Source organism: Heptranchias perlo, chromosome 16 (assembly GCF_035084215.1).
Source record: "Heptranchias perlo isolate sHepPer1 chromosome 16, sHepPer1.hap1, whole genome shotgun sequence".
In the NCBI taxonomy this organism is placed as follows: Eukaryota; Metazoa; Chordata; class Chondrichthyes; order Hexanchiformes; family Hexanchidae; genus Heptranchias; species Heptranchias perlo.
Window position 1 is genome coordinate 6,489,409 of NC_090340.1, and position 26,422 is coordinate 6,515,830.

At 48.6% G+C, this 26,422-nt stretch overlaps 1 protein-coding gene across 1 annotated transcript in view; it reads right to left on the reverse strand.

Annotated features, from left to right (window-relative positions):
* Positions 1–26,422, reverse strand: part of necab2 (N-terminal EF-hand calcium binding protein 2) — a 305,211-nt gene that overhangs the window by 233,670 nt on the left and 45,119 nt on the right. The window contains exon 3 of the mRNA XM_067997613.1: positions 2,842–2,950. Coding sequence (XP_067853714.1) covers positions 2,842–2,950 — 109 coding nt within the window. The remainder of the gene's footprint in view (positions 1–2,841; positions 2,951–26,422) is intronic.

Sequence of the window (26,422 nt, forward strand, 5' to 3'; positions counted from 1 at the left end):
AGACACTGGACAGGATCAGGTGAGATACAGTCAGTGAGAGAGCGAGACACTGGGACAGGATCAGGTGAGGTACAGTCAGTGAGAGACAGAGACACTGGGACAGGATCAGGTGAGGTACAGTCAGTGAGAGAGAGAGACACTGGGATAGGATCAGGTGAGATACAGTCAGTGAGAGAGAGAGACACTGGGACAGGATCAGGTGAGGTACAGTCAGTGAGAGAGAGAGACACCGGGATAGGATCAGGTGAGGTACAGTCAGTGATAGACAGAGACACTGGGATAGGATCAGGTGAGGTACAGTCAGTGAGAGGGAGAGACACTGGGATAGGATCAGGTGAGATACAGTCAGTGAGAGAGAGAGACACTGGGACAGGATCAGGTGAGGTACAGTCAGTGAGAGACAGAGACACTGGGATAGGATCAGGTGAGATACAGTCAGTGAGAGAGAGAGACACTGGGACAGGATCAGGTGAGGTACAGTCAGTGAGAGACAGAGACACTGGGATAGGATCAGGTGAGGTACAGTCAGTGAGAGAGAGAGAGAGACCGGGATAGGATCAGGTGAGATACAGTCAGTGAGAGAGAGAGACACTGGGATAGAATCGGGTGAGGTACAGTCAGTGAGAGACAGAGAGACACTGGGATAGGATCAGGTGAGGTACAGTCAGTGAGAGACAGAGACACTGGGATAGGATCAGGTGAGGTACAGTCAGTGAGAGAGAGAGATACTGGGACAGGATCAGGTGAGGTACAGTCAGTGAGAGACAGAGACACTGGGATAGGATCAGGTGAGATACAGTCAGTGAGAGAGAGAGACACTGGGACAGGATCAGGTGAGATACAGTCAGTGAGAGAGAGAGACACTGGGATAGGATCAGGTGAGGTACAGTCAGTGAGAGAGAGAGACACTGGGACAGGATCAGGTGAGGTACAGTCAGTGAGAGACAGAGACACCGGGATAGGATCAGGTGAGGTACAGTCAGAGAGAGGCAGAGACACCGGGACAGGATGAGATTGGGTGCAGTCAGAGAGAGAGAGACACAGACATTGGGGCAGGATGAGGTCAGATTCAGTCCCATCAAACACTCCCAGGGCAGGTACAGCACGGGTTAGATACAGAGTAAAGCTCCCTCTACACTGTCCCATCAAACACTCCCAGGGCAGGTACAGCACGGGTTAAACACAGAGTAAAGCTCCCTCTACAATGTCCCATCAAACACTCCCAGGGCAGGGACAGCATGGGTTAGATACAGAGTAAAGCTCCCTCTCCACTGTCCCATCAAACACTCCCAGGGCAGGTACAGCATAGGTTAAACACAGAGTAAAGCTCCCTCTACACTGTCCCATCAAACACTCCCAGGACAGGTACAGCACAGGTTAGATACAGAGTAAAGCTCCCTCTACACTGTCCCATCAAACACTCCCAGGACAGGTACAGCACAGGTTAGATACAGAGTAAAGCTCCCTCTGCACTGTCTCATCAAACACTCCCAGGACAGGTACAGCACAGGTTTGATGCAGAGTAAAGCTCCCTCTGCACTGTCTCATCAAACACTCCCAGGGCAGGTACAGCACGGGTTAGATACAACAACAACTTGCATTTATGTAACACCTTTAATGTGGAATAAATTATGGTCCATGGAACTAGACCTGACCTCATCTAAAGGTGACCCACTCGCTGGTTAACTGCTGGCCCTCACAGGGACTCTGTAGAATCTCCGCAGTTATCTTTCAGACATGGACACGGCCTCACAGCAGAAGATAATATTGCTGAATTAATGGTTTTATCTGGCCCCAATCTGTCACAGTTCGCGAGCTAAACACTACCTGCAGAACGGAACGTGACAAATTGTGGAGAGCACAACTCTGACTGGGAACAGGCTTAATTCCATCGAGCTATCCAATACAGTCGTGCTAACCTTAATGTCACACTGTTTCAATCTGTATTTCATATATAAAGTTCGGGAGCACAGTTAAACATCAGTTGGAACGAGTTACAAGTGTATAAACGTTAATTGAAGTTAAAAGTTTCAGAATCCTTTCAGCAACTCTTCATAGAATTTTACAGCACAGAAGGAGGCCATTCAGCCCATTGTGCCTGTGCCGACTCTTTGAAAGAGCTGTCCAATTAGTTCCATTCCCCTGGCTCTTTCCCTATAGCCCTGTAAATTTTTCCTTTTCAAGTATTTATTCAATCCTCTTTTGAAAGTCGGGCCTGATCAGTGCCAGGGTGACGGACGCTGCCATATTGGCATAAGCGGCTGACCAGGCGCCCGCCCCTGAAAAAGGCGTGAGGGTTATTACATCTTTAAATAAGGGGCCCAAAGCTCATTTCAGGAACCCTGCACTAAATTAGTGAGCGATTCTTCAGCGGTCGCTGCATCCTCGGCCACTAGAAAGTCGTGCTCCTCGGCTCTGCGGGGCTCCTGAGGGCCACAAATTGCCCACGATCGGTCCCCCTCCCGTTGTCCCCCTCCTCCCTACAACAGGCGCTGCCAGTCAGGCAGACCACCCAATATTGGCATGCTGGCACCAGGATGCACGACCGGCATGGACACCTCAGTGTAATAATTGAGATGAGGCCCAATGCCCAATTTCAGGTTAGGCTCCGGCCTCTCAGTTGAGGTCGGACACCGTATTCCCCTCAAAAACAGGAATCAACCAATTTTTTACCCCTGCATGGCTGGTCTACACATTTATGAATTTCTCAAAAGGTCTACACATAAACAGGGTGGGTAACAGGCCTGAATCCCATGTGGTGTTAGACCTGAGGCCCACGAATCCTCGCGTCACAGGGGTCTGGGGGAAATAGTCAGATGTTTGAGGAAGGGGTTATCTTACTTGGTGTTGTCGGAGTCAATCGTGTGAAAGAGATTTTCCAGTTCTTCTTCGTTGAGTATCCCGTCAGAAAAAAAGGCCCGGAATTCATCCAAGGACAATTTGCCATCGTCTGGAACAGAAGAAACAAATGGGGTCACAGCACCTGCAACTGTGGCCATCACCAACAGAATAGCAGCAATCCAGTCCCATACATTGTCCTGTATATAACACACTCCAGTCCCATACATTGTCCTGTATATAACACACTCCAGTCCTGTACATTGTCCTGTATATAACACACTCCAGTCCCATACAATGTCCTGTATATAACACACTCCAGTCCCATACAATGTCCTGTATATAACACACTCCAGTCCCATACATTGTCCTGTATATAACACACTCCAGTCCCATACATTGTCCTGTATATAACACACTCCGGCCCCACACATTGTCCTGTATATAACACACTCCAGTCCCATACATTGTCCTGTATATAACACACTCCAGTCCCATACATTGTCCTGTATATAACACACTCCAGTCCCATACAATGTCCTGTATATAACACACTCCAGTCCCATACAATGTCCTGTATATAACACACTCCAGTCCCATACATTGTCCTGTATATAACACACTACGGCCCCACACATTGTCCTGTATATAACACACTCCAGTCCCATACATTGTCCTGTATATAACACACTCCAGTCCTGTACATTGTCCTGTATATAACACACTCCAGTCCCATACAATGTCCTGTATATAACACACTCCAGTCCCATACAATGTCCTGTATATAACACACTCCAGTCCCATACATTGTCCTGTATATAACACACTCCAGTCCCATACATTGTCCTGTATATAACACACTCCGGCCCCACACATTGTCCTGTATATAACACACTCCAGTCCCATACATTGTCCTGTATATAACACACTCCAGTCCCATACATTGTCCTGTATATAACACACTCCAGTCCCATACAATGTCCTGTATATAACACACTCCAGTCCCATACAATGTCCTGTATATAACACACTCCAGTCCCATACATTGTCCTGTATATAACACACTACGGCCCCACACATTGTCCTGTATATAACACACTCCAGTCCCATACAATGTCCTGTATATAACACACTCCAGTCCCATACATTGTCCTGTATATAACACACTCCAGTCCCATACATTGTCCTGTATATAACACACTCCAGCCCCATACATTGTCCTGTATATAGCACACTCCAGTCCCATACATTGTCCTGTATATAACACACTCCAGTCCCATATATTATCCTGTATATAACACACTCCAGCCCCATACATTGTCCTGTATATAGCACACTCCAGTCCCATACATTGTCCTGTATATAACACACTCCAGTCCCATACATTGTCCTGTATATAACACACTCCAGTCCCATACATTGTCCTGTATATAACACACTCCAGTCCCATACATTGTCCTGTATATAACACGCTCCAGTCCCATACAATGTCTTGTATTTAACATGCTCTGGTCCCATATATTGTCCTGTATATAACACGCTCGAGTCCCGTACATTGTCCTGTATAAAGCACGCTGCAGTCCCGTACATTGTCCTGTATTTAACATGCCCCAGTCCCAGACATTGTTCTGTATATAACACACTCGAGTCCCATACATTGTCCTGTATATAACACGCTCCAGTCCTGTACATTGTCCTGTATATAACACACTCGAGTCCCGTACATTTTCCTGTATATAAGATGCTCCAGTCCCATTCACTGTCCTGTACATAACACACTCCAGCCCCATACATTGTCCTGCATATAACACACTCCAGCTCCATACATTGTCCTGTATATAACACACTCCAATCCCATACATTGTCCTGTATATAACACACTCCAGTCCCATACATTGTCCTGTATATAACACACTCCAGCCCCATACATTGTCCTGTATATAACACACTCCAATCCCATACATTGTCCTGTATATAACACACTCCAGTCCCATATATTATCCTGTATATAACACACTCCAGTCCCATACATTGTCCTGTATATAACACACTCCAGTCCCATACATTGTCCTGTATATAACACACTCCAGTCCCATACATTGTCCTGTATATAACACACTCCAGCCCCACACATTGTCATGTATATAACACACTCCAGCCCCATACATTGTCCTGTATATAACACACTCCAGCTCCATACTTTGTCCTGTATATAACACACTCCAGTCCCATATATTATCCTGTATTTAACACACTCCAGTCCCATACATTGTCCTGTACATAACACGCTCCAGTCCCATATATTGTCTTGTATTTAACATGCTCTGGTCCCATACATTGTCCTGTAAATAACACACTCCAGTCCTGGACATTATCCTGTATTTAACATGCCCCAGTCCCATACATTTTTCTGTGTATAACACACTCAAGTCCCATACATTGTCCTGTATATAACACGCTCCAGTCCCATACAATGTCCTGTATATAACACACTCCAGTCCCATACATTGTCCTGTATATAACACACTCCAGTCCCATACATTGTCCTGTATATAACACACTCCAGTCCCATACATTGTCCTGTATATAACACACTCCAGTCCCATACATTGTCCTGTATATAACACACTCCAGTCCCGTACATTGTCCTGTATATAACACACTCCAGTCCCGTACATTGTCCTGTATATAACACACTCCAGCCCCATACATTGTCCTGTATATAACACACTCCAGCCCCATACATTGTCCTGTATATAACACACTCCAGTCCCATACATTGTCCTGTATATAACACACTCCAGTCCCATACATTGTCCTGTATATAACACACTCCAGCCCCATACATTGTCCTGTATATAACACACTCCAGCCCCATACATTGTCCTGTATATAACACACTCCAGCCCCATACAGTGTCCTGTATATAACACACTCCAGCTCCATACTTTGTCCTGTATATAACACACTCCAGTCCCATATATTATCCTGTATTTAACACACTCCAGTCCCATACATTGTCCTGTACATAACACACTCCAGTCTCATATATTGCCTTGTATTTAACATGCTCTGGTCCCATATATTGTCCTGTATATAACACGCTCGAGTCCCGTACATTGTCCTGTATAAAGCACGCTGCAGTCCCGTACATTGTCCTGTAAATAACACACTCCAGTCCTGTACATTATCCTGTATTTAACATGCCCCAGTCCCATACATTGTTCTGTATATAACACACTCAAGTCCCATACATTGTCCTGTATATAACATGCTCCAGTCCTGTACATTGTCCTGTATATAACACACTCGAGTCCCGTACATTTTCCTGTATGTAAGATGCTCCAGTCCCATTCACTGTCCTGTACATAACACACTCCAGCTCCATACTTTGTCCTGTATATAACACACTCCAGTTCCATACATTATCCTGTATATAACCCGCTCCAGTCCTGTACATTGTCCTGTATATAACACACTCGAGTCCCGTACATTGTCCTGTATATAATACGGTCCAGTCCCATACATTATCCTGTATGTAACACACTCCAGTCCCATACATTGTCCTGTATATAACACACTCCAGCCCCACACATTGTCCTGTATATAACACACTCCAGTCCCATACATTGTCCTGTATATAACACACTCCAGCCCCATACATTGTCCTGTATATAACACACTCCAGTCCCATACAATGTCCTGTATATAACACACTCCAGTCCCATACATTATCCTGTATATAACACACTCCAGCCCCATACATTGTCCTGTATATAACACACTCCAGTCCCATACAATGTCCTGTATATAACACACTCCAGTCCCATACATTATCCTGTATATAACACACTCCAGTCCCATACATTGTCCTGTATATAACACACTCCAGCCCCATACATTGTCCTGTATATAACACACTCCAGTCCCATACATTGTCCTGTATATAACACACTCCAGCCCCACACATTGTCCTGTATATAACACACTCCAGTCCCATACAATGTCCTGTATATAACACACTCCAGTCCCATACATTATCCTGTATATAACACACTCCAGTCCCATACATTGTCCTGTATATAACACACTCCAGTCCCATACAATGTCCTGTATATAACACACTCCAGTCCCATACATTATCCTGTATATAACCCGCTACAGTCCTGTACATTGTCCTGTATATAACACACTCGAGTCCCGTACATTGTCCTGTATATAATACGGTCCAGTCCCATACATTATCCTGTATATAACACACTCCAGTCCCATACAATGTCCTGTATATAACACACTCCAGTCCCATACATTGTCCTGTATATAACACACTCCAGTCCCATACATTGTCCTGTATATAACACACTCCAGCCCCACACATTGTCCTGTATATAACACACTCCAGTCCCATACATTGTTCTGTATATAACACACTCCAGTCCCATACATTATCCTGTATATAACACACTCCAGCTCCATACATTGTCCTGTATATAACACACTCCAGTCCCATACATTGTCCTGTATATAACACACTCCAGTCCCATACATTGTCCTGTATATAACACACTCCAGCCCCATACATTGTCCTGTATATAACACACTCCAGTCCCATACATTGTCCTGTATATAACACACTCCAGTCCCATACATTGTCCTGTATATAACACACTCCAGTCCCATACATTGTCATGTATATAACACACTCCAGCCCCATATATTGTCCTGTATATAACACACTCCAGTCCCATACATTGTCCTGTATATAACACACTCCAGCCCCATACATTGTCCTGTATATAACACACTCCAGCCCCATACATTGTCCTGTATATAACACACTCCAGCTCCATACTTTGTCCTGTATATAACACACTCCAGTCCCATATATTATCCTGTCTTTAACACACTCCAGTCCCATATATTGTCCTGTACATAACACGCTCCAGTCCCATGTATTGACTTGTATTTAACATGCTCTGGTCCCATATATTGTCCTGTATATAACACGCTCGAGTCCCGTACATTGTCCTGTATAAAGCACGCTGCAGTCCCGTACATTGTCCTGTAAATAACACACTCCAGTCCTGTACATTATCCTGTATTTAACATGCCCCAGTCCCATACATTGTTCTGTATATAACACACTCGAGTCCCATACATTGTCCTGTATATAACACGCTCCAGTCCTGTACATTGTCCTGTATATAACACACTGAGTCCCGTACATTTTCCTGCATATAAGATGCTCCAGTCCCATACATTATCCTGTATATAACCCGCTCCAGTCCTGTACATTGTCCTGTATATAACACACTCGAATCCCGTACATTGTCCTGTATGTAATACGGTCCAGTCCCATACATTATCCTGTATATAACACACTCCAGTCCCATACATTGTCCTGTATATTACACACTCCAGCCCCACACATTGTCCTGTATATAACACACTCCAGTCCCATACAATGTCCTGTATATAACACACTCCAGCCCCATACATTGTCCTGTATATAACACACTCCAGTCCCATACATTGTCCTGTATATAACACACTCCAGCTCCATACTTTGTCCTGTATATAACACACTCCAGTCCCATATATTATCCTGTATATAACACACTCCAGTCCCATACATTGTCCTGTAAATAACACGCTCCAGTCCCATATATTGTCTTGTATTTAACATGCTCTGGTCCCATATATTGTCCTGTATATAACATGCTCGAGTCCCATACATTGTCCTGTATAAAGCACGCTCCTGTCCCGTACATTGTCCTGTATATAACACACTCCAATCCTGTACATTATCCTGTATTTAACATGCCCCTGTCCCATACATTGTTTTGTATATTACACACTCGAGTCCCATACATTGTCCTGTATATAACACGCTCCAGTCCTGTACATTGTCCTGTATAAAGCACGCTCCAGTCCCGTACATTGTTCTGTATATAACATGCTCCAGTCCCATACATTGTTCTGTATATAACACACTCGAGTCCCGTACATTGTCCTGTATATAACACGCTCCAGTCCAATGTTCCCTCTAACTTTTTTCGGCCATGTGTGGAATGAGTTTGGGTTTGTGCACCGATATAAAGGCTGTGTGAGCCACCGTAAAAAAAAATCACAACTTTAAATAGAGCATCTTTTCAGAAAATTCTATTCAGGGTAAATAACAAACAGAACAAATGTACAAAATAATGGATAATAGTAACAATTTCATATTATGTTGGCTGATAAATTTATACAATTTATGAAATGGGTTTCTTAAGTTGCACTGGGATTGAGCAGACCAGTCTTGTTATATTTTATTAAAAATTATCTGATGGGAACGATTCCAATCAGCTTATTGTTGAAACAGCTTAATGACTCTGATTCAAACAGAAATAAATCGTGTGCAACCAGAATTTTTAAATTGAGTCAGAAATACAAAACAGCTGTCAAATCAGATGGTGTGAATTTGGGGATAGGGAAGAGTTTCATTAAACCCCCCTCCCCCCAATTCATTGAATCCTCAGCAAGGTTTAAGAAATTATTATATTCCTATTGTACACCTTGCAGGTCTCATTCGTTTTGGCTTCTTCGATATGAGGCAGGGAGCAGTTTGGTCATGGGCTCCTCATCTGTGATTGGTTGGGGATGCCTGGTCTGCGATTGGGTGGAGATGTCTGGTCTCTGATTGGGTAGGGAAGTCTGGTCTGTGATTCGCCACTGACCAATGCGTCGGTTTTGCCAATCGGTTTACATTTTACTCCCTGGTCTGGTTTCCACGCTGCTCACTGAATGCAATTCCCAGCAAAGCGGTAAACAATGCAGTGACTGGGGCTGGAGTCACAAGATCGGACACTCGGACACTGCCGAGCACCAGAGGCAGAGCAGTCTGCCTGGGGCTGGAGCACTGTGGACCGGGGAGGCAGAGCTGGAGAAGGGCCTGGGGTCCAGGCACTGGTCAGTGTAGGAGTGAGGCCTGGGGACTGGTTCATGTGGGAGAGGGGCCTGGGGACTGGTCAGTGTGGGAGTGAGGCCTGGGGACTGGTCAGTGTAGGAGTGAGGCCTGGGGACTGGTCAGTGTAGGAGTGAGGCCTGGGGACTGGTCAGTGTAGGAGTGAGGGGCCTGGGGACTGGTCAGTGTAGGAGTGAGGCCTGGGGACTGGTCAGTGTGGGAGTGAGGGGCCTGGGGACTGGTCAGTGTAGGAGTGAGGCCTGGGGACTGGTCAGTGTGGGAGGGGCCTGGGGACTGGTCAGTGTAGGAGAGGGGCCTGGGGACTGGTCAGTGTGGGTGAGGGGCCTGGGGACTGGTCAGTGTGGGAGAGGGGCGTGGGGACTGGTCGGTGTGAGAGAGGGGCCTGAGGACTGGTCAGTGTGGGTGAGGGGCCTGGGGACTGGTCAGTGTGGGAGAGGGGCGTGGGGACTGGTCGGTGTGAGAGAGGGGCGTGGGGACTGGTCAGTGTAGGAGTGAGGCCTGGGGACTGGTCGGTGTGGGAGAGGGGTCTGGGGACTGGTCGGTGAGGGAGAGGGGTCTGGGGACTGGTCAGTGAGGGAGAGGGGCCTGAGGACTGGTCGGTGTGGGTGAGGGGTCTGGGGACTGGTCAGTGTGGGAGAGGGGTCTGGGGACTGGTCGGTGTGGGTGAGGGGTCTGGGGACTGGTCAGTGTGGGAGAGGGGTCTGGGGACTGGTTCGTGTGGGAGAGGGGTCTGGGGACTGATCAGTGTGGGAGAGGGGTCTGGGGACTGATCAGTGTGGGAGAGGGGTCTGGGGACTGGTCAGGGTGAGAGAGGGGCCTGGGGACTGGTCAGTGTGGGTGAGGGGCCTGGGGACTGGTCAGTGTGGGAGAGGGGCGTGGGGACTGGTCGGTGTGAGAGAGGGGCCTGAGGACTGGTCAGTGTGGGTGAGGGGCCTGGGGACTGGTCAGTGTGGGAGAGGGGCCTGGGGACTGGTCAGTGTGGGAGAGGGGCCTGGGGACTGGTCAGTGTGGGAGAGGGGTCTGGGGACTGGTCAGTGTGGGTGAGGGGCCTGGGGACTGGTCAGTGTGGGAGAGGGGCCTGGGGACTGGTTCGTGTGGGAGAGGGGCCTGGGGACTGGTCAGTGTGGGAGAGGGGCCTGGGGACTGGTCAGTGTGGGAGAGGGGTCTGGGGACTGATCAGTGTGGGAGAGGGGTCTGTGGACTGGTCAGGGTGAGAGAGGGGCCTGGGGACTGGTCAGTGTGGGAGAGGGGCCTGGGGACTGGTCAGTGTAGGAGTGAGGCCTGGGGACTGGTCAGTGTGGGAGAGGGGCCTGGGGACCGGTCAGGGTGGGAGAGGGGCCTGGGGACCGGTCAGGGTGGGAGAGGGGCCTGGGGACTGGTCAGGGTGGGAGAGGGGCCTGGGGACTGGTCAGGGTGGGAGAGGGGCCTGGGGACTGGTCAATGTGGGAGAGGGGCCTGGGGACTGCTCAGGGTGGGAGAGGGGCCTGGGGACTGGTCAATGTGGGAGAGGGGCCTGGGGACTGGTCAATGTGGGAGAGGGGCCTGGGGACTGGTCAATGTGGGAGAGGGGCCTGGGGACTGGTCAATGTGGGAGAGGGGCCTGGGGACTGCTCAGGGTGGGAGAGGGGCCTGGGGACTGGTTTGGCACGCAGACAGAATGTTTAAGCGCGCAGCCCACGACAGACTGCTGTGCGGCAGCTCACGTACACAGCTTCGAGGGAGCAGTGCTCCAGTCCCATACAATATCGAGTATATAACACGCTCTGGTCCCGTATATTGTCCTGTATATGAAACAGTTCTGTCCGATACAATGTCCTGTATATAACACACTCCAGCCCCAGTCTTACATATAACACATTCCAGTCCCATACATTGTCCTGTATCTAACACACTCCAAACCTATACATTGTCGTGTATATAACATGCTCCAATCCCATACATTGTCCTGTATTAAACACAGTCCAGCCCCATGCATTGTCCTGGATGTAACTGCCCCCTGTCCCATACATTATCCTGTGTATAACATGCTCCAGCTCAATGCATTTTTCTATATGTAACTGCCTCCAGTCCCATACAGTATCCTGTATATAGCAAAATCCAGCCTCATACATTGTCCTGTACGTAACTGCCCGCAGTCCCATACATTGTCCTGTATATAACACACTCCAACAAGATACACTGTCCTGTGTATACCACACTCCAGCCTCATAAATTGTCCTGTGTATAACACACTCAAGACCCATACATTGCCCGATACCTGACCCACACCAGCTGCATATATTGTCCTGTATATAACATGCTCCACTCCCATACATTGTCCCATATATAATACCTCATGGCCCCACACCAAGGACACCATCCAACGTGTTGTGTGGCACGACCACTGTGCTAAATGGGATAGATTCAGAACAGATCTGGCAGCTCAAAACTGGGCATCCATGAGGCGCTGTGGGCCATCAGCAGCAGCAGAATTGTATTCCAGCACAATCTGTAACCTCATGGCCCGGCATATTTCTCACTGTATCATTAGCAACAAGCCAGGGGATCAACCCTGGTTCAATGAGGAGTGTAGAAGAGCATGCCAGGAGCAGCACCAGGCGTACCTAAAAATGAGGTGCCAACCTGGTGAAGCTACAACTCAGGACTACATGCATGCTAAACAGCGGAAGCAACATGCTATAGACAGGGCTAAGCGATTCCACAACCAACGGATCAGATCAAAGCTCTGCAGTCCTGCCACATCCAGTCGTGAATGGTGGTGGACAATTAAACAACTAACGGGAGGAGGGGGTTCTGTAAACATCCCCATCCTCAATGATGGCAGAGTCCAGCACGTGAGTGCAAAAGAAAAGGCTGAAGCGTTTGTAACCATTTTCAGCCAGAAGTGCTGAGTGGATGATCCATCTCGGCCTCCTCCCGATATCCCCACCATCACGGAAGCCAGTCTTCAGCCAATTCGATTCACTCCACGTGATATCAAGAAACGGCTGAGTGCACTGGATACAGCAAAGTCTATGGGCCCCGACAACATCCCGGCTGTAGTGCTGAAGACTTGTGCTCCAGAACTAGCTGTGCCTCTAGCCAAGCTGTTCCAGTACAGCTACAACACTGGCATCTACCCGACAATGTGGAAAATTGCCCAGGTATGTCCTGTCCACAAAAAGCAGGACAAATCCAATCCGGCCAATTACCGCCCCATCAGCCTACTCTCAATCATCAGTAAAGTGATGGAAGGTGTCGTCGACAGTGCTATCAAGTGGCACTTACTCACCAATAACCTGCTCACCGATGCTCAGTTTGGGTTCCGCCAGGACCACTCGGCTCCAGACCTCATTACAGCCTTGGTCCAAACATGGACAAAAGAGCTGAATTCCAGAGGTGAGGTGAGAGTGACTGCCCTTGACATCAAGGCAGCATTTGATCGAGTGAGGCACCAAGGAGCCCTCGTAAAATTGAAGTCAATGGGAATCAGGAGGAAAACTCTCCAGTGGCTGGAGTCATACCTAGCACAAAGGAAGATGGTAGTGGTTGATGGAGGCCAATCATCTCAGCCCCAGGACATTGCTGCAGGAGTTCCTCAGGGCAGTGTCCTAGGCCCAACCATCTTCAGCTGCTTCATCAATGACCTTCCCTCCATCATAAGGTCAGAAATGGGGATGTTCGCTGATGATTGCACAGTGTTCAGTTTCATTCGCAACCCCTCAGATAATGAAGCAGTCCTTGCCCGCATGCAGCAAGGCCTGGACAACATCCAGGTTTGGAGTGATAAGTGGCAAGTAACATTCACGCCAGACAAGTGCCAGGCAATGACCATCTCGAACAAGAGAGAGTCTAACCACCTCCCCTTGACATTCAACGGCATTACCATCGCCGAATCCCCCACCATCAACATCCTGGGGGTCACCATTGACCAGAAACTTAACTGGACCAGCCATATAAATACTGTGGCTACAAGAAATAGACAGTTTCCTAGAAGTAAAGGGAATTAGGGGTTATGGGGAGCGGGCAGGAAATTGGACATGAAGCTGAGTTCGGATCGGTCAATGCCCTGTGGGTGGCGGAGAGGGCCCAGGGGCTATGTGGCCGGGTCCTGCTCCGACTTCTTGTGTTCTTTAGATTTGTGGTTGGGATCAGATCAGCCATGATCTTATTGAATGGCGGAGCAGGCTCGAGGGGCCGATTGGCCTACTCCTGCTCCAATTTCTTATGTTCTTATGTTCTTAAGAGCAGGTCAGAGGCTGGGTATTCTGCGGCGAGTGACTCACCTCCTGACTCCCCAAAGCCTTTCCACCATCTAGAAGGCACAAGTCAGGAGTGTGATGGAATACTCTCCATTTGCCTGGATGAGTTCAGCTCCAACAACACTCAAGAAGCCCAACACCATCCAGGACAAAGCAGCCGCTTGATTGGCACCCCATCCACCACCCTAAGCATTCACTCCCTTCACTGGCGCACTGTGACTGCAGTGTGTACCATCCACAGGATGCACTGCAGCAACTCGCCAAGGCTTCTTTGACAGCACCTCCCAAATCCGCGACCTCTACCACCTAGAAGGACAAGGGCAGCAGACACATGGGAACAACACCTGCACGTTCCCCTCCAAGTCACACACCATCCTGACTTGGAAATATATCGTCGTTCCTTCATCGTCGCTGGGTCAAAATCCTGGAACTCCCTTCCGAACAGCACTGTGGGAGAACCTTCACCACACAGACTGCAGCGGTTCAAGAAGGCGGCTCACCACCACCTTCTCAAGGGCAATTAGGGATGGGCAAAAATGCCGGCCTTGCCAGTGACACCCACATCCCGTGAACGAATAAAAAAAAACATTGTCCTGTATGTAACACAATCCAGCCCCATAAGTTGTCATGTATATAACATGCTCCACTCGCATACATTGTCCTGTATTTAACAAACTCCAGCCCCATACATTGTTCTGTATATAACTGCCTCCTGTCCCAGACATTGGCCTGTATCGAACACACTTCAGCCCCATACATTGTCCTGTATATAACATGCTCCAGTCCCATACATTGTCCTGTATATAACATGCTCCAGCCCCATACATTGTCCTGTATATAACATGCTCCAGCCCCATACATTGTCCTGTATATAACATGCTCCAGCCCCATACATTGTCCTGTATATAATGCACTCCAGACCCAAACATTGTCCTGTGTATAACACACTCCAGTCCCATACATTGTCCTGTATATAACACACTCCAGTCCCATACATTGTCCTGTATATAACACACTCCAGTCCCATACATTGTCCTGTATATAACATGCTCCAGTCCCATACATTGTTCTGTATATAACACACTCCAGTCCCATGCATTGTCCTGTATATAACACACTCCAGTCCCATGCATTGTCCTGTATATAACACACTCCAGTCCCATACATTGTCCTGTATATAACATGCTCCAGACCCAAACATTGTCCTGTGTATAACACACTCCAGTCCCATGCATTGTCCTGTATATAACACACTCCAGTCCCATACATTGTTCTGTATATAACACATTCCAGCCCCATGCATTGTTCTGTATATAACACACTTCAGTCCCATATATTGTTCTGTATATAACACGCTCCAGTTCCATATATTGTTCTGTATATAACACACTCCAGTCCCATACATTGTTCTGTATATAACACGCTCCAGTCCCATACATTGTCCTGTATATAACACACTCCAGTTCCATATATTGTTCTGTATATAACACACTCCAGTCCCATATATTGTTCTGTATATAACACACTCCAGTCCCATATATTGTTCTGTATATAACACACTCCAGTCCCATATATTGTTCTGTATATAACACACTCCAGTCCCATATATTGTTCTGTATATAACACGCTCCAGTCCCATACATTGTCCTGTATATAACACACTCCAGTTCCATGTATTGTTCTGTATATAAAAAAACTCCAGTCCCATATATTGTTCTGTATATAACATGCTCCAGTCCCATATATTGTTCTGTATATAACACACTCCAGTCCCATACATTGTCCTGTATATAACACACTCCAGTCCCATACATTGTCCTGTATATAACACGCTCCAGCCCCATACACTTGCCTGTATATTGTATACATTGTCCGGCTTATCTTCTCCACTAGAAACCATCTTCTTAAATCCCTCTCCTCTACCCCCTCCACCCTCACCTTGAACAACAATGCGAGGAGCTCACTGACTTCTTCGTTACTAAGATTGAGACCATCCATTCAGCTCCCTCTGCCGCTTCCCACCCTTCCTCTTGCCCACCAAGCCAAACTTGCCCCAAGGTTCCCCCCTGCCCTAGCCCTGAACTCACATCTTTCTCTGGTTTCTCGCCTATCTCCCCTCATGCCCTCTCCAACCTCCTGCTTCCTCGACCCGATTTCCACCAAACTGAAGACCACCCAAATTCCCTTCCTGGTCCCCATGTTAGCTGATATTGTTAACGGTTTCCTCTCCTCAGGTACTGTCCCCCTCCTTTTCAAATCTGCTGTCAGCACACCCACCCCCAAAAAAAACCACCCTTGATCCCTCTGTTCTTGCAAACTATCGTCCCATCTCGAACCTCCCTTTCCTCTCCAAAGTCCTTGAACATGTTGTTGCCTCCCAGATCCGTGCCCACCTTTCCCACAACTCCAGGTTTGAATCCCTCCAATCAGTTTTCCACCCTGCCACAGTACTGAAACAGCTCTGATCAAAGTCAAAATGACATCCTATGTGACTGTGACCGTGGTAAACTATCCCTCCTCATCCTTCTCCACCTGCCTGCAGCCTTTGACAAGGTTGACCTCACCATCCTCCTCCAATGCCTCTCCTCTGTCGTCCGGCTGGGTGGGACTGCGCTCGCCTGGTTCCATTCTTATCTATCCAGTTATAACCAGAGAATCACCTACAATGGCTTCTCTTCCCGTTCCCGCACCGTTACCTCTGGAGTCCCCCAAGGATCTATCCTTGGCCCCCTCCTATTTCTCATCTACGTGCTGCCCCTCGGTGACATCATCTGAAAACACGTCAGGTTCCACATGTACGCTGACGACACCCAGCTCTACCTCACCACCACCTCTCTCGACCCCTCCGCTGTCTCTGATTTGTCACACTGCTTGTCCGACATCCACTATTCGATGAGCAGAAATTTCCTCCAATTAAATATTGGGAAGACCGAAGCCATTGTCTTTGGTCCCCGCCACAAACTCCGTTCCTTAGCCACCAACTCCATCCCTCTCCCCGGCCATTATCTGAGGCTGAACCAGACCGTTCCCAACCTTGGTATCCTATTTGACCCTGAGATGAGCTTCTGACCACATATCCGCTCCATCACCAAGACCGCCTAATTCCACCTCCATAACATCGCCCGTCTCCGCCCCTGCCTCAGCCCATCTGCTGCTGAAACCTCCATCCATGCTTTTCTTACCCTGAGATCGGACTATTCCAACGCTCTCCTGGCCGGCCTCCCATCTTGCACCCTCCATAAACTTGAGCTCATCCAAAGCTCTGCTGCCCGTATCCTAACTCGCACCAAGTCCCGTTCACCCATCCCCCTCTGCGCTCGCTGAACTACATTGGCTCCTGGTCCGGCAACACCTCGATTTTAAAACTCTCATCCTTGTTTTCAAATCCCTCCATGGCCTCGCCCCTCCTCCAGTCCTACAACCCTCCTAGGTCTGTGCACTCCTCCAATTCTGGCCTCTTGCATATCCCCGATTTTCATCGCTCCATCATTGGTGGCTTTGCCTTCAGCTGCCCAGGCCTGAAGATATGGAATCGGCTCCCTGAACCTCTCCAGCTCTCGACCTCTCTCTCCTCCTGTAAGACTCTCCTTAAAACCTACCTCTTTGGCAAAGAAAGAAAGAAAGAAAGGAAGGAAGAAAGGAAGGAAGGAAGGAAGGAAGGAAGGAAGGAAGGAAGGAAGGAAGGAAGGAAGGAAGAAAGGAAGACATTAAGCCCTTCAGACTTGTTCCACCATTCCAACAGATCGTGGCTCATCTGTACCTCAACTGTATTTTCCCGCCTTAGTCCCATTTCCCTCGATACCCTTACCCAACAAAAATCTACCGAACTCAGTCTTGAAAACTTTAATTGTCCCAGCATTCACAACCTTTTGAGGGAGAGAATTTCAGATTCTGCTACTCTTTGTGTGAAAAAGTGCTTCTTAACAGCTTGGCTCTAATTTTAAGGTTAAGCCCCTTTGCTTTGGATTGCCCCGTCAGAGGAAATAATTTCTCTCTATCTACCCTATCGAATCCTTTTATCATTTTAAATAGCTCAATTAGATCACCCCTCAACCTTCTAAACTCCAGAGAATACAAGCCAAGTTTATGCAACCTGTCCTCATATTTTAACCCTTTAAGCCCAGGTGTATTCCTGTGAACCTGCACTGCACCACCTTTCAAGGCCAGTATATTTTTGCTGTGGTTGGATGTGCAGTACTCCAGATGGGATCTGACCAAGACTCTGTGTAACTGAAGCATAACTTCCTCACTTTTGAATTCCAGCCTTCTTGATGACTTTTTGTACCTGTGCACTAGCTTTTAGTGATTTGTGTACATGGACACCCAAATCCCTTTGCTCCTCCACAGCTCCTAGTCTCTCACCATTAAGAAAATATTCCGATTTGTCTTTCTCAGATCCAATGGGGATAACCTCACACTTCCCCACATTGAACTCTGTCTGCCACAGTTCTGCCCACTCGCTTAGTCTGTCTATATATCTTTGTAACTTCCTACTCTCATCAACATAACTAACTGTGCCTCCCAAATTAGGTCATTTGGATATACAACTCTCTATTCCTCATCCAAGTTTTTAATATACATGATGAAAAACTGAGGCCCCAGTACAGATCCCTGAGGAACATCACTTGATCCTGTAAATCAGAGAATGTTCCCTTTAACCCAACTCTCTGTCTCATACCTCCCAATCAGCTGTTAACCCATGTCACAAGGTTACCTCCAATTCCGACTCTCTTTGAGCAGCTCATATTTGTTCAAGTGCTCAGTCACTCAGTCCCTGATGGTAGATTCCAGTAACTTCCCCACAACTGACAGGTCGGTAGTTACCTGGTTTCTCCCTCACTCCTATGCTAATGGAGTAACATTTGCAATTTTCCAATCCAAAGGCACAATCTAGAGAGCTTTGGAAAATTATGAATAACGCATCTATAATTTCCCTGGGTGGAAATCATCAGGTCCTGGAGATTTGTGTATCTTAAGTCCCATTATTTTCTCCATTACCTTTTTCTGACTTATATTAAATCCAATAAGTTCCCCCCTTGCCTTATTTTTAAGTTCCATTTTACCGCGGTATTTTGTCCTCTTCCTGCACTGTGAAAACAGATACAAAGTCCTCCTTTAACAAGTCTACCATTTCCTTATTATCCATTATAGTCTCACCAACATCTGTCTTTAATGGCCCTACAGTCCCCAAAACCATTCTTTGTCTCTTAATATTCTTTTACTGTTAGCTTTGATATCTTTTGTAAATATTTTTTCACATTCCCTTTTCTCACCTCTTATTCATTCCCAGTTTGCTGGATTTTAACTTTTCCTTTTCTTTTAGCTCGATACTGTCTCTTACCTCGTTTATTGACCATGATTGCTTAACTGGACAAGTGGAGCTTGTGCCTTTTACGGGGTATGTACTGGTTTTGTATCATATCACACATTTCTTTGAATACATCCCTCTGTTTGTAGGGTTACCCGTTACAAGCTCAGCCCAGTTTACTGCGGTCAATTTAAAAGGACCAATCAAAATTGTTCCTCTTGCAATAGGACGTGACCAGCGAGTAGTCCATTGGTCCTGAAGTGGACGAAAGTCGTCCAGCAGGGACACGGGTACTGGGCTCAGGGTGAGTCCGGGGGGGGGCGGGGGGAGAGATCGGGAGGGACACGGGTACTGGGCTCAGGGTGAGTCCGGGGGGGGGCGGGGGGAGAGATCGGGAGGGACACCTGCACTGGGCTCATGGTGAGTCCTGGGGGGCGGGGAGAGATTGAGAGGGACACGGGTACTGGGCTCAGGGTGAGTCCGGGGTGGGGGAGAGATCGGGAGGAACACCTGCACTGGGCTCAGGGTGAGTCCGGGGTGGGGGACGGAGGGAGAGATCGGGAGGGACACCTGCACTAGGCTCATGGTGAGTCCAGGGTGGGGGACGGAGGGAGAGATCGGGAGGGACACGGGTACTGGGCTCAGGGTGAGTCTGGGGTGGGGGGGGGGAGATCGTGAAGGACACGGGTACTGGGCTCAGGGTGAGTCCGGGGGGGGGGGAGGGGAATGATCGGGAGGGTCACGGGTACTGGGCTCAGGGTGAGTCCGGGGTGGGAGACGGAGGGACAGGTCGGGAGGAACACCTGCAATGGGCTCAGGGTGAGTCCGGGTGGGGGAGAGATCGGGAGGGACACCTGCACTGGGCTCTGGATGAGTCCTGGAGAGGAGGGGAAGGAGATCAGGAAGGACAGGGTCACTGGGCTCAGGGTGAGTCCGGGGTAGGATTCCCCCGACAGAGGACAACAATGTTCCCCTCAGAATAACGTCATCTCCTTTAATAAGGATCAGCTGTTCAGACTGGCCTGGAAACTCCTGCAATGTCCTGTAACCCGAGAAACCCACCCAATGATTGAGGGCTCAGGACTTGCCGGCTGGTCATCCCTTTTCTGCCCATATCCGCCCATCGTTGACTGTCCTGTAACTACACGGAGAAAGAATCTACCGAGGGTCACCCAGCAACTCAGGGTGTAGGATGTAGAGCACTATAGTTTTGGATGGGTTCCTGTTGGCTGGTAATAGCTGGCAGAGATTGTACTGCCTCTGTGCATTGCATTGTCTCCTGGGTGCACATGCTGTGAATAATCGACATTATAGGGGCTGAGCACGGACTCCTGAAGCTCTCAGTGTGCTCGAGTGCCAAAGAGCCGACTAGGTTATGAGAATGCGACAGCCCAACTCTCAGTCAGACAAATCAGAAATACCTCAGTATACAGAGTCTGACCATCAGTATCCCATCGAGAGAGAGAGAGTCTGACCATCAGTATCCCATCGAGAGAGAGAGTCTGACCATCAGTATCCCATCGAGAGAGAGAGAGTCTGACCATCAGTATCCCATCGAGAGAGAGTCTGACCATCAGTATCCCATCGAGAGAGAGAGAGTCTGACCATCAGTATCCCATCGAGAGAGAGAGTCTGACCATCAGTATCCCATCGAGAGAGAGAGTCTGACCATCAGTATCCCATCGAGAGAGAGAGAGTCTGACCATCAGTATCCCATCGAGAGAGAGAGTCTGACCATCAGTATCCCATCGAGAGAGAGAGTCTGACCATCAGTATCCCATCGAGAGAGAGAGAGTCTGACCATCAGTATCCCATCGAGAGAGAGTCTGACCATCAGTATCCCATCGAGAGAGAGAGAGTCTGACCATCAGTATCCCATCGAGAGAGAGAGTCTGACCATCAGTATCCCATCGAGAGAGAGAGTCTGACCATCAGTATCCCATCGAGAGAGAGAGAGTCTGACCATCAGTATCCCATCGAGAGAGAGTCTGACCATCAGTATCCCATCGAGAGAGAGAGAGTCTGACCATCAGTATCCCATCGAGAGAGAGAGTCTGACCATCAGTATCCCATCGAGAGAGAGAGAGTCTGACCATCAGTATCCCATCAAGAGAGAGAGTCTGACCATCAGTATCCCATCGAGAGAGAGAGTCTGACCATCAGTATCCCATCGAGAGAGAGAGAGTCTGACCATCAGTATCCCATCGAGAGAGAGAGAGTCTGACCATCAGTATCCCATCAAGAGAGAGTCTGACCATCAGTATCCCATCGAGAGAGAGAGTCTGACCATCAGTATCCCATCGAGAGAGAGTCTGACCATCAGTATCCCATCCAGAGAGAGTCTGACCATCAGTATCCCATCGAGAGAGAGAGTCTGACCATCAGTATCCCATCGAGAGAGAGTCTGACCATCAGTATCCCATCGATAGAGAGTCTGACCATCAGTATCCCATCGAGAGAGAGAGTCTGACCATCAGTATCCCATCGAGAGAGAGTCTGACCATCAGTATCCCATCGAGAGAGAGAGAGTCTGACCATCAGTATCCCATCGAGAGAGAGAGAGTCTGACCATCAGTATCCCATCGAGAGAGAGTCTGACCATCAGTATCCCATCGAGAGAGAGTCTGACCATCAGTATCCCATCGAGAGAGAGTCTGACCATCAGTATCCCATCGAGAGAGAGAGTCTGACCATCAGTATCCCATCGAGAGAGAGAGAGTCTGACCATCAGTATCCCATCGAGAGAGAGAGAGTCTGACCATCAGTATCCCATCGAGAGAGAGAGAGTCTGACCATCAGTATCCCATCGAGAGAGAGAGAGTCTGACCATCAGTATCCCATCGAGAGAGAGAGAGTCTGATCATCAGTATCCCATCGAGAGAGAGTCTGACCATCAGTATCCCATCGAGAGAGAGAGAGTCTGACCATCAGTATCCCATCGAGAGAGAGAGAGTCTGACCATCAGTATCCCATCGAGAGAGAGAGAGTCTGACCATCAGTATCCCATCGAGAGAGAGAGAGTCTGACCATCAGTATCCCATCGAGAGAGAGAGAGTCTGACCATCAGTATCCCATCGAGAGAGAGAGAGTCTGACCATCAGTATCCCATCGAGAGAGAGTCTGACCATCAGTATCCCATCGAGAGAGAGTCTGACCATCAGTATCCCATCGAGAGAGAGTCTGACCATCAGTATCCCATCGAGAGAGAGTCTGACCATCAGTATCCCATCGAGAGAGAGAGTCTGACCATCAGTATCCCATCGAGAGAGAGAGAGTCTGACCATCAGTATCCCATCGAGAGAGAGAGAGTCTGCCCATCAGTATCCCATCGAGAGAGAGAGAGTCTGACCATCAGTATCCCATCGAGAGAGAGAGAGTCTGACCATCAGTATCCCATCGAGAGAGAGAGAGTCTGACCATCAGTATCCCATCGAGAGAGAGAGAGTCTGACCATCAGTATCCCATCGAGAGAGAGAGAGTCTGATCATCAGTATCCCATCGAGAGAGAGAGAGTCTGACCATCAGTATCCCATCGAGAGAGAGAGAGTCTGATCATCAGTATCCCATCGAGAGAGAGTCTGACCATCAGTATCCCATCGAGAGAGAGAGAGTCTGATCATCAGTATCCCATCGAGAGAGAGAGTCTGACCATCAGTATCCCATCGAGAGAGAGAGTCTGACCATCAGTATCCCATCGAGAGAGAGAGAGTCTGACCATCAGTATCCCATCGAGAGAGAGAGAGTCTGACCATCAGTATCCCATCGAGAGAGAGTCTGACCATCAGTATCCCATCGAGAGAGAGTCTGACCATCAGTATCCCATCGAGAGAGAGTCTGACCATCATTATCCCATCGAGAGAGAGTCTGACCATCAGTATCCCATCGAGAGAGAGAGAGTCTGACCATCAGTATCCCATCGAGAGAGAGAGAGTCTGACCATCAGTATCCCATCGAGAGAGAGTCTGACCATCAGTATCCCATCGAGAGAGAGTCTGACCATCAGTATCCCATCGAGAGAGAGTCTGACCATCAGTATCCCATCGAGAGAGAGAGTCTGACCATCAGTATCCCATCGAGAGAGAGAGAGTCTGACCATCAGTATCCCATCGAGAGAGAGAGAGTCTGACCATCAGTATCCCATCGAGAGAGAGAGAGTCTGACCATCAGTATCCCATCGAGAGAGAGAGAGTCTGACCATCAGTATCCCATCGAGAGAGAGAGAGTCTGACCATCAGTATCCCATCGAGAGAGAGAGAGTCTGATCATCAGTATCCCATCGAGAGAGAGTCTGACCATCAGTATCCCATCGAGAGAGAGAGAGTCTGACCATCAGTATCCCATCGAGAGAGAGAGTCTGACCATCAGTATCCCATCGAGAGAGAGTCTGACCATCAGTATCCCATCGAGAGAGAGTCTGACCATCAGTATCCCATCGAGAGAGAGAGTCTGACCATCAGTATCCCATCGAGAGAGAGTCTGACCATCAGTATCCCATCGAGAGAGAGAGAGTCTGACCATCAGTATCCCATCGAGAGAGAGAGAGTCTGACCATCAGTATCCCATCGAGAGAGAGTCTGACCATCAGTATCCCATCGAGAGAGAGAGTCTGACCATCAGTATCCCATCGAGAGAGAGTCTGACCATCAGTATCCCATCGAGAGAGAGAGAGTCTGACCATCAGTATCCCATCGAGAGAGAGTCTGACCATCAGTATCCCATCGAGAGAGAGAGAGTCTGACCATCAGTATCCCATCGAGAGAGAGAGTCTGACCATCAGTATCCCATCGAGAGAGAGAGTCTGACCATCAGTATCCCATCGAGAGAGAGAGTCTGACCATCAGTATCCCATCGAGAGAGAGTCTGACCATCAGTATCCCATCGAGAGAGAGAGAGTCTGACCATCAGTATCCCATCGAGAGAGAGAGTCTGACCATCAGTATCCCATCGAGAGAGAGAGAGTCTGACCATCAGTATCCCATCAAGAGAGAGAGTCTGACCATCAGTATCCCATCGAGAGAGAGTCTGACCATCAGTATCCCATCGAGAGAGAGAGTCTGACCATCAGTATCCCATCGAGAGAGAGTCTGACCATCAGTATCCCATCGAGAGAGAGTCTGACCATCAGTATCCCATCGAGAGAGAGTCTGACCATCAGTATCACATCGAGAGAGAGTCTGACCATCAGTATCCCATCGAGAGAGAGAGTCTGACCATCAGTATCCCATCGAGAGAGAGAGAGAGTCTGACCATCAGTATCCCATCGAGAGAGAGAGAGTCTGACCATCAGTATCCCATCGAGAGAGAGTCTGACCATCACAAAAAATAACGGCACTAAAGACCGACAAATCCTGAGGACCTGATGGTTTCCACCCCAGGGTTTTAAAGGAAAGAAGTACAGAAATTGCAGATGCTTTAGCCATTATCTTCCAAAACTCTCTCAATTCAGGAATTGTCCCTTTAGATTAGAAAATCGCAAATGTAACTCCATTATTTAAGAAAGATGAGAGAGAAACCAGGAAATTATAGACCTGTTTAGTCTAACATCTGTTGTGAGGAAGTTATTGGAATCTATAATTAAGGAAAGAGAGATCGAGCACTTAGAGAAATTTGAGCTGATTAGAGAGCCAACATTGATTTGTAAAGGGTAAGTCACGTCTAACGAACCGAATTGAATTTTTTGTAGAAGCAACTAAAGTAGTAGACAGGGGAATGTCCATGGATGTAGTTTATATGGACTTCCAGAAGGCATTCAATAAGGGACACAAGAGATTGTTAGCTAAAATCAAAGCTCATGGAATTGAAGGCAAATTATTGACCTGGTTAGGAGACTGGTTCGGCCGTAGAAGACAGAGAGTAGGGATAATGGGTATGTACTCGAATCGGAAGGAAGTGACTAATGGTGTCCCACAAGGATCTGCACTGGGGCCTCAACTCTTCGCTATATTCATTAATGATTTAGGTAACACAAATGAGAGCCATATATCCAAGTTTGCCGATGACACAAAGATTGGTGGGATAGTAAGTAGTGTAGACAGGAGCATAAAATTACAAAGAGACATTTATAGATTAAGTTAGTGGGCAAAACTGTGGCAGATGGATTTCAACACAGGTAAGTGTGAAGTCATACATTTTGGACCGAAAAAGGAAAGATCCCAGAATTTTTTAATACTGCTCCCAGACGCAGCGAGGCCCAGATACACCCAGCTCCCTCTCCCAGACACACCCAGCTCCCTCTCCCAGACACACCCAGCTCCCTCTCCCAGACACACCCAGCTCCCTCTCCCAGACGCAGCGAGGCCCAGATACACCCAGCTCCCTCTCCCAGACACAGTGAGGCTCAGATATACCCAGCTCCCTCTCCCAGATACACCCAGCTCCCTCTCCCAGACACACCCAGCTCCCTCTCCCAGACACAGCGAGGCCCAGACACACCCAGCTCCCTCTCCCAGATACACCCAGCTCCCTCTCCCAGATACACCCAGCTCCCTCTCCCAGACACAGCGAGGCCCAGACACACCCACCTCCCTCTCCCAGACACACCCAGCTCCCTCTCCCAGACACACCCAGCTCCCTCTCCCAGACACAGTGAGGCCCAGATACACCCAGCTCCCTCTCCCAAACACAGCCAGGCCCGGATACACACAGCTCCCTCTCCCAGACACACCCAGCTCCCTCTCCCAGACACACCCAGCTCCCTCTCCCAGACACACCCAGCTCCCTCTCCCAGACACACCCAGCTCCCTCTCCCAGACACAGTGAGGCCCAGACACACCCAGCTCCCTCTCCCAGACACAGCAAGGCCCAGACACACCCAGCTCCCTCTCCCAGACACACCCAGCTCCCTCTCCCAGACACACCCAGCTCCCTCTCCCAGACACACCCAGCTCCCTCTCCCAGACACAGTGAGGCCCAGATACACCCAGCTCCCTCTCCCAAACACAGCCAGGCCCGAATACACCCAGCTCCCTCTCCCAGACACACCCAGCTCCCTCTCCCAGACACAGTGAGGCCCAGACACACCCAGCTCCCTCTCCCAGACACAGCAAGGCCCAGACACACCCAGCTCCC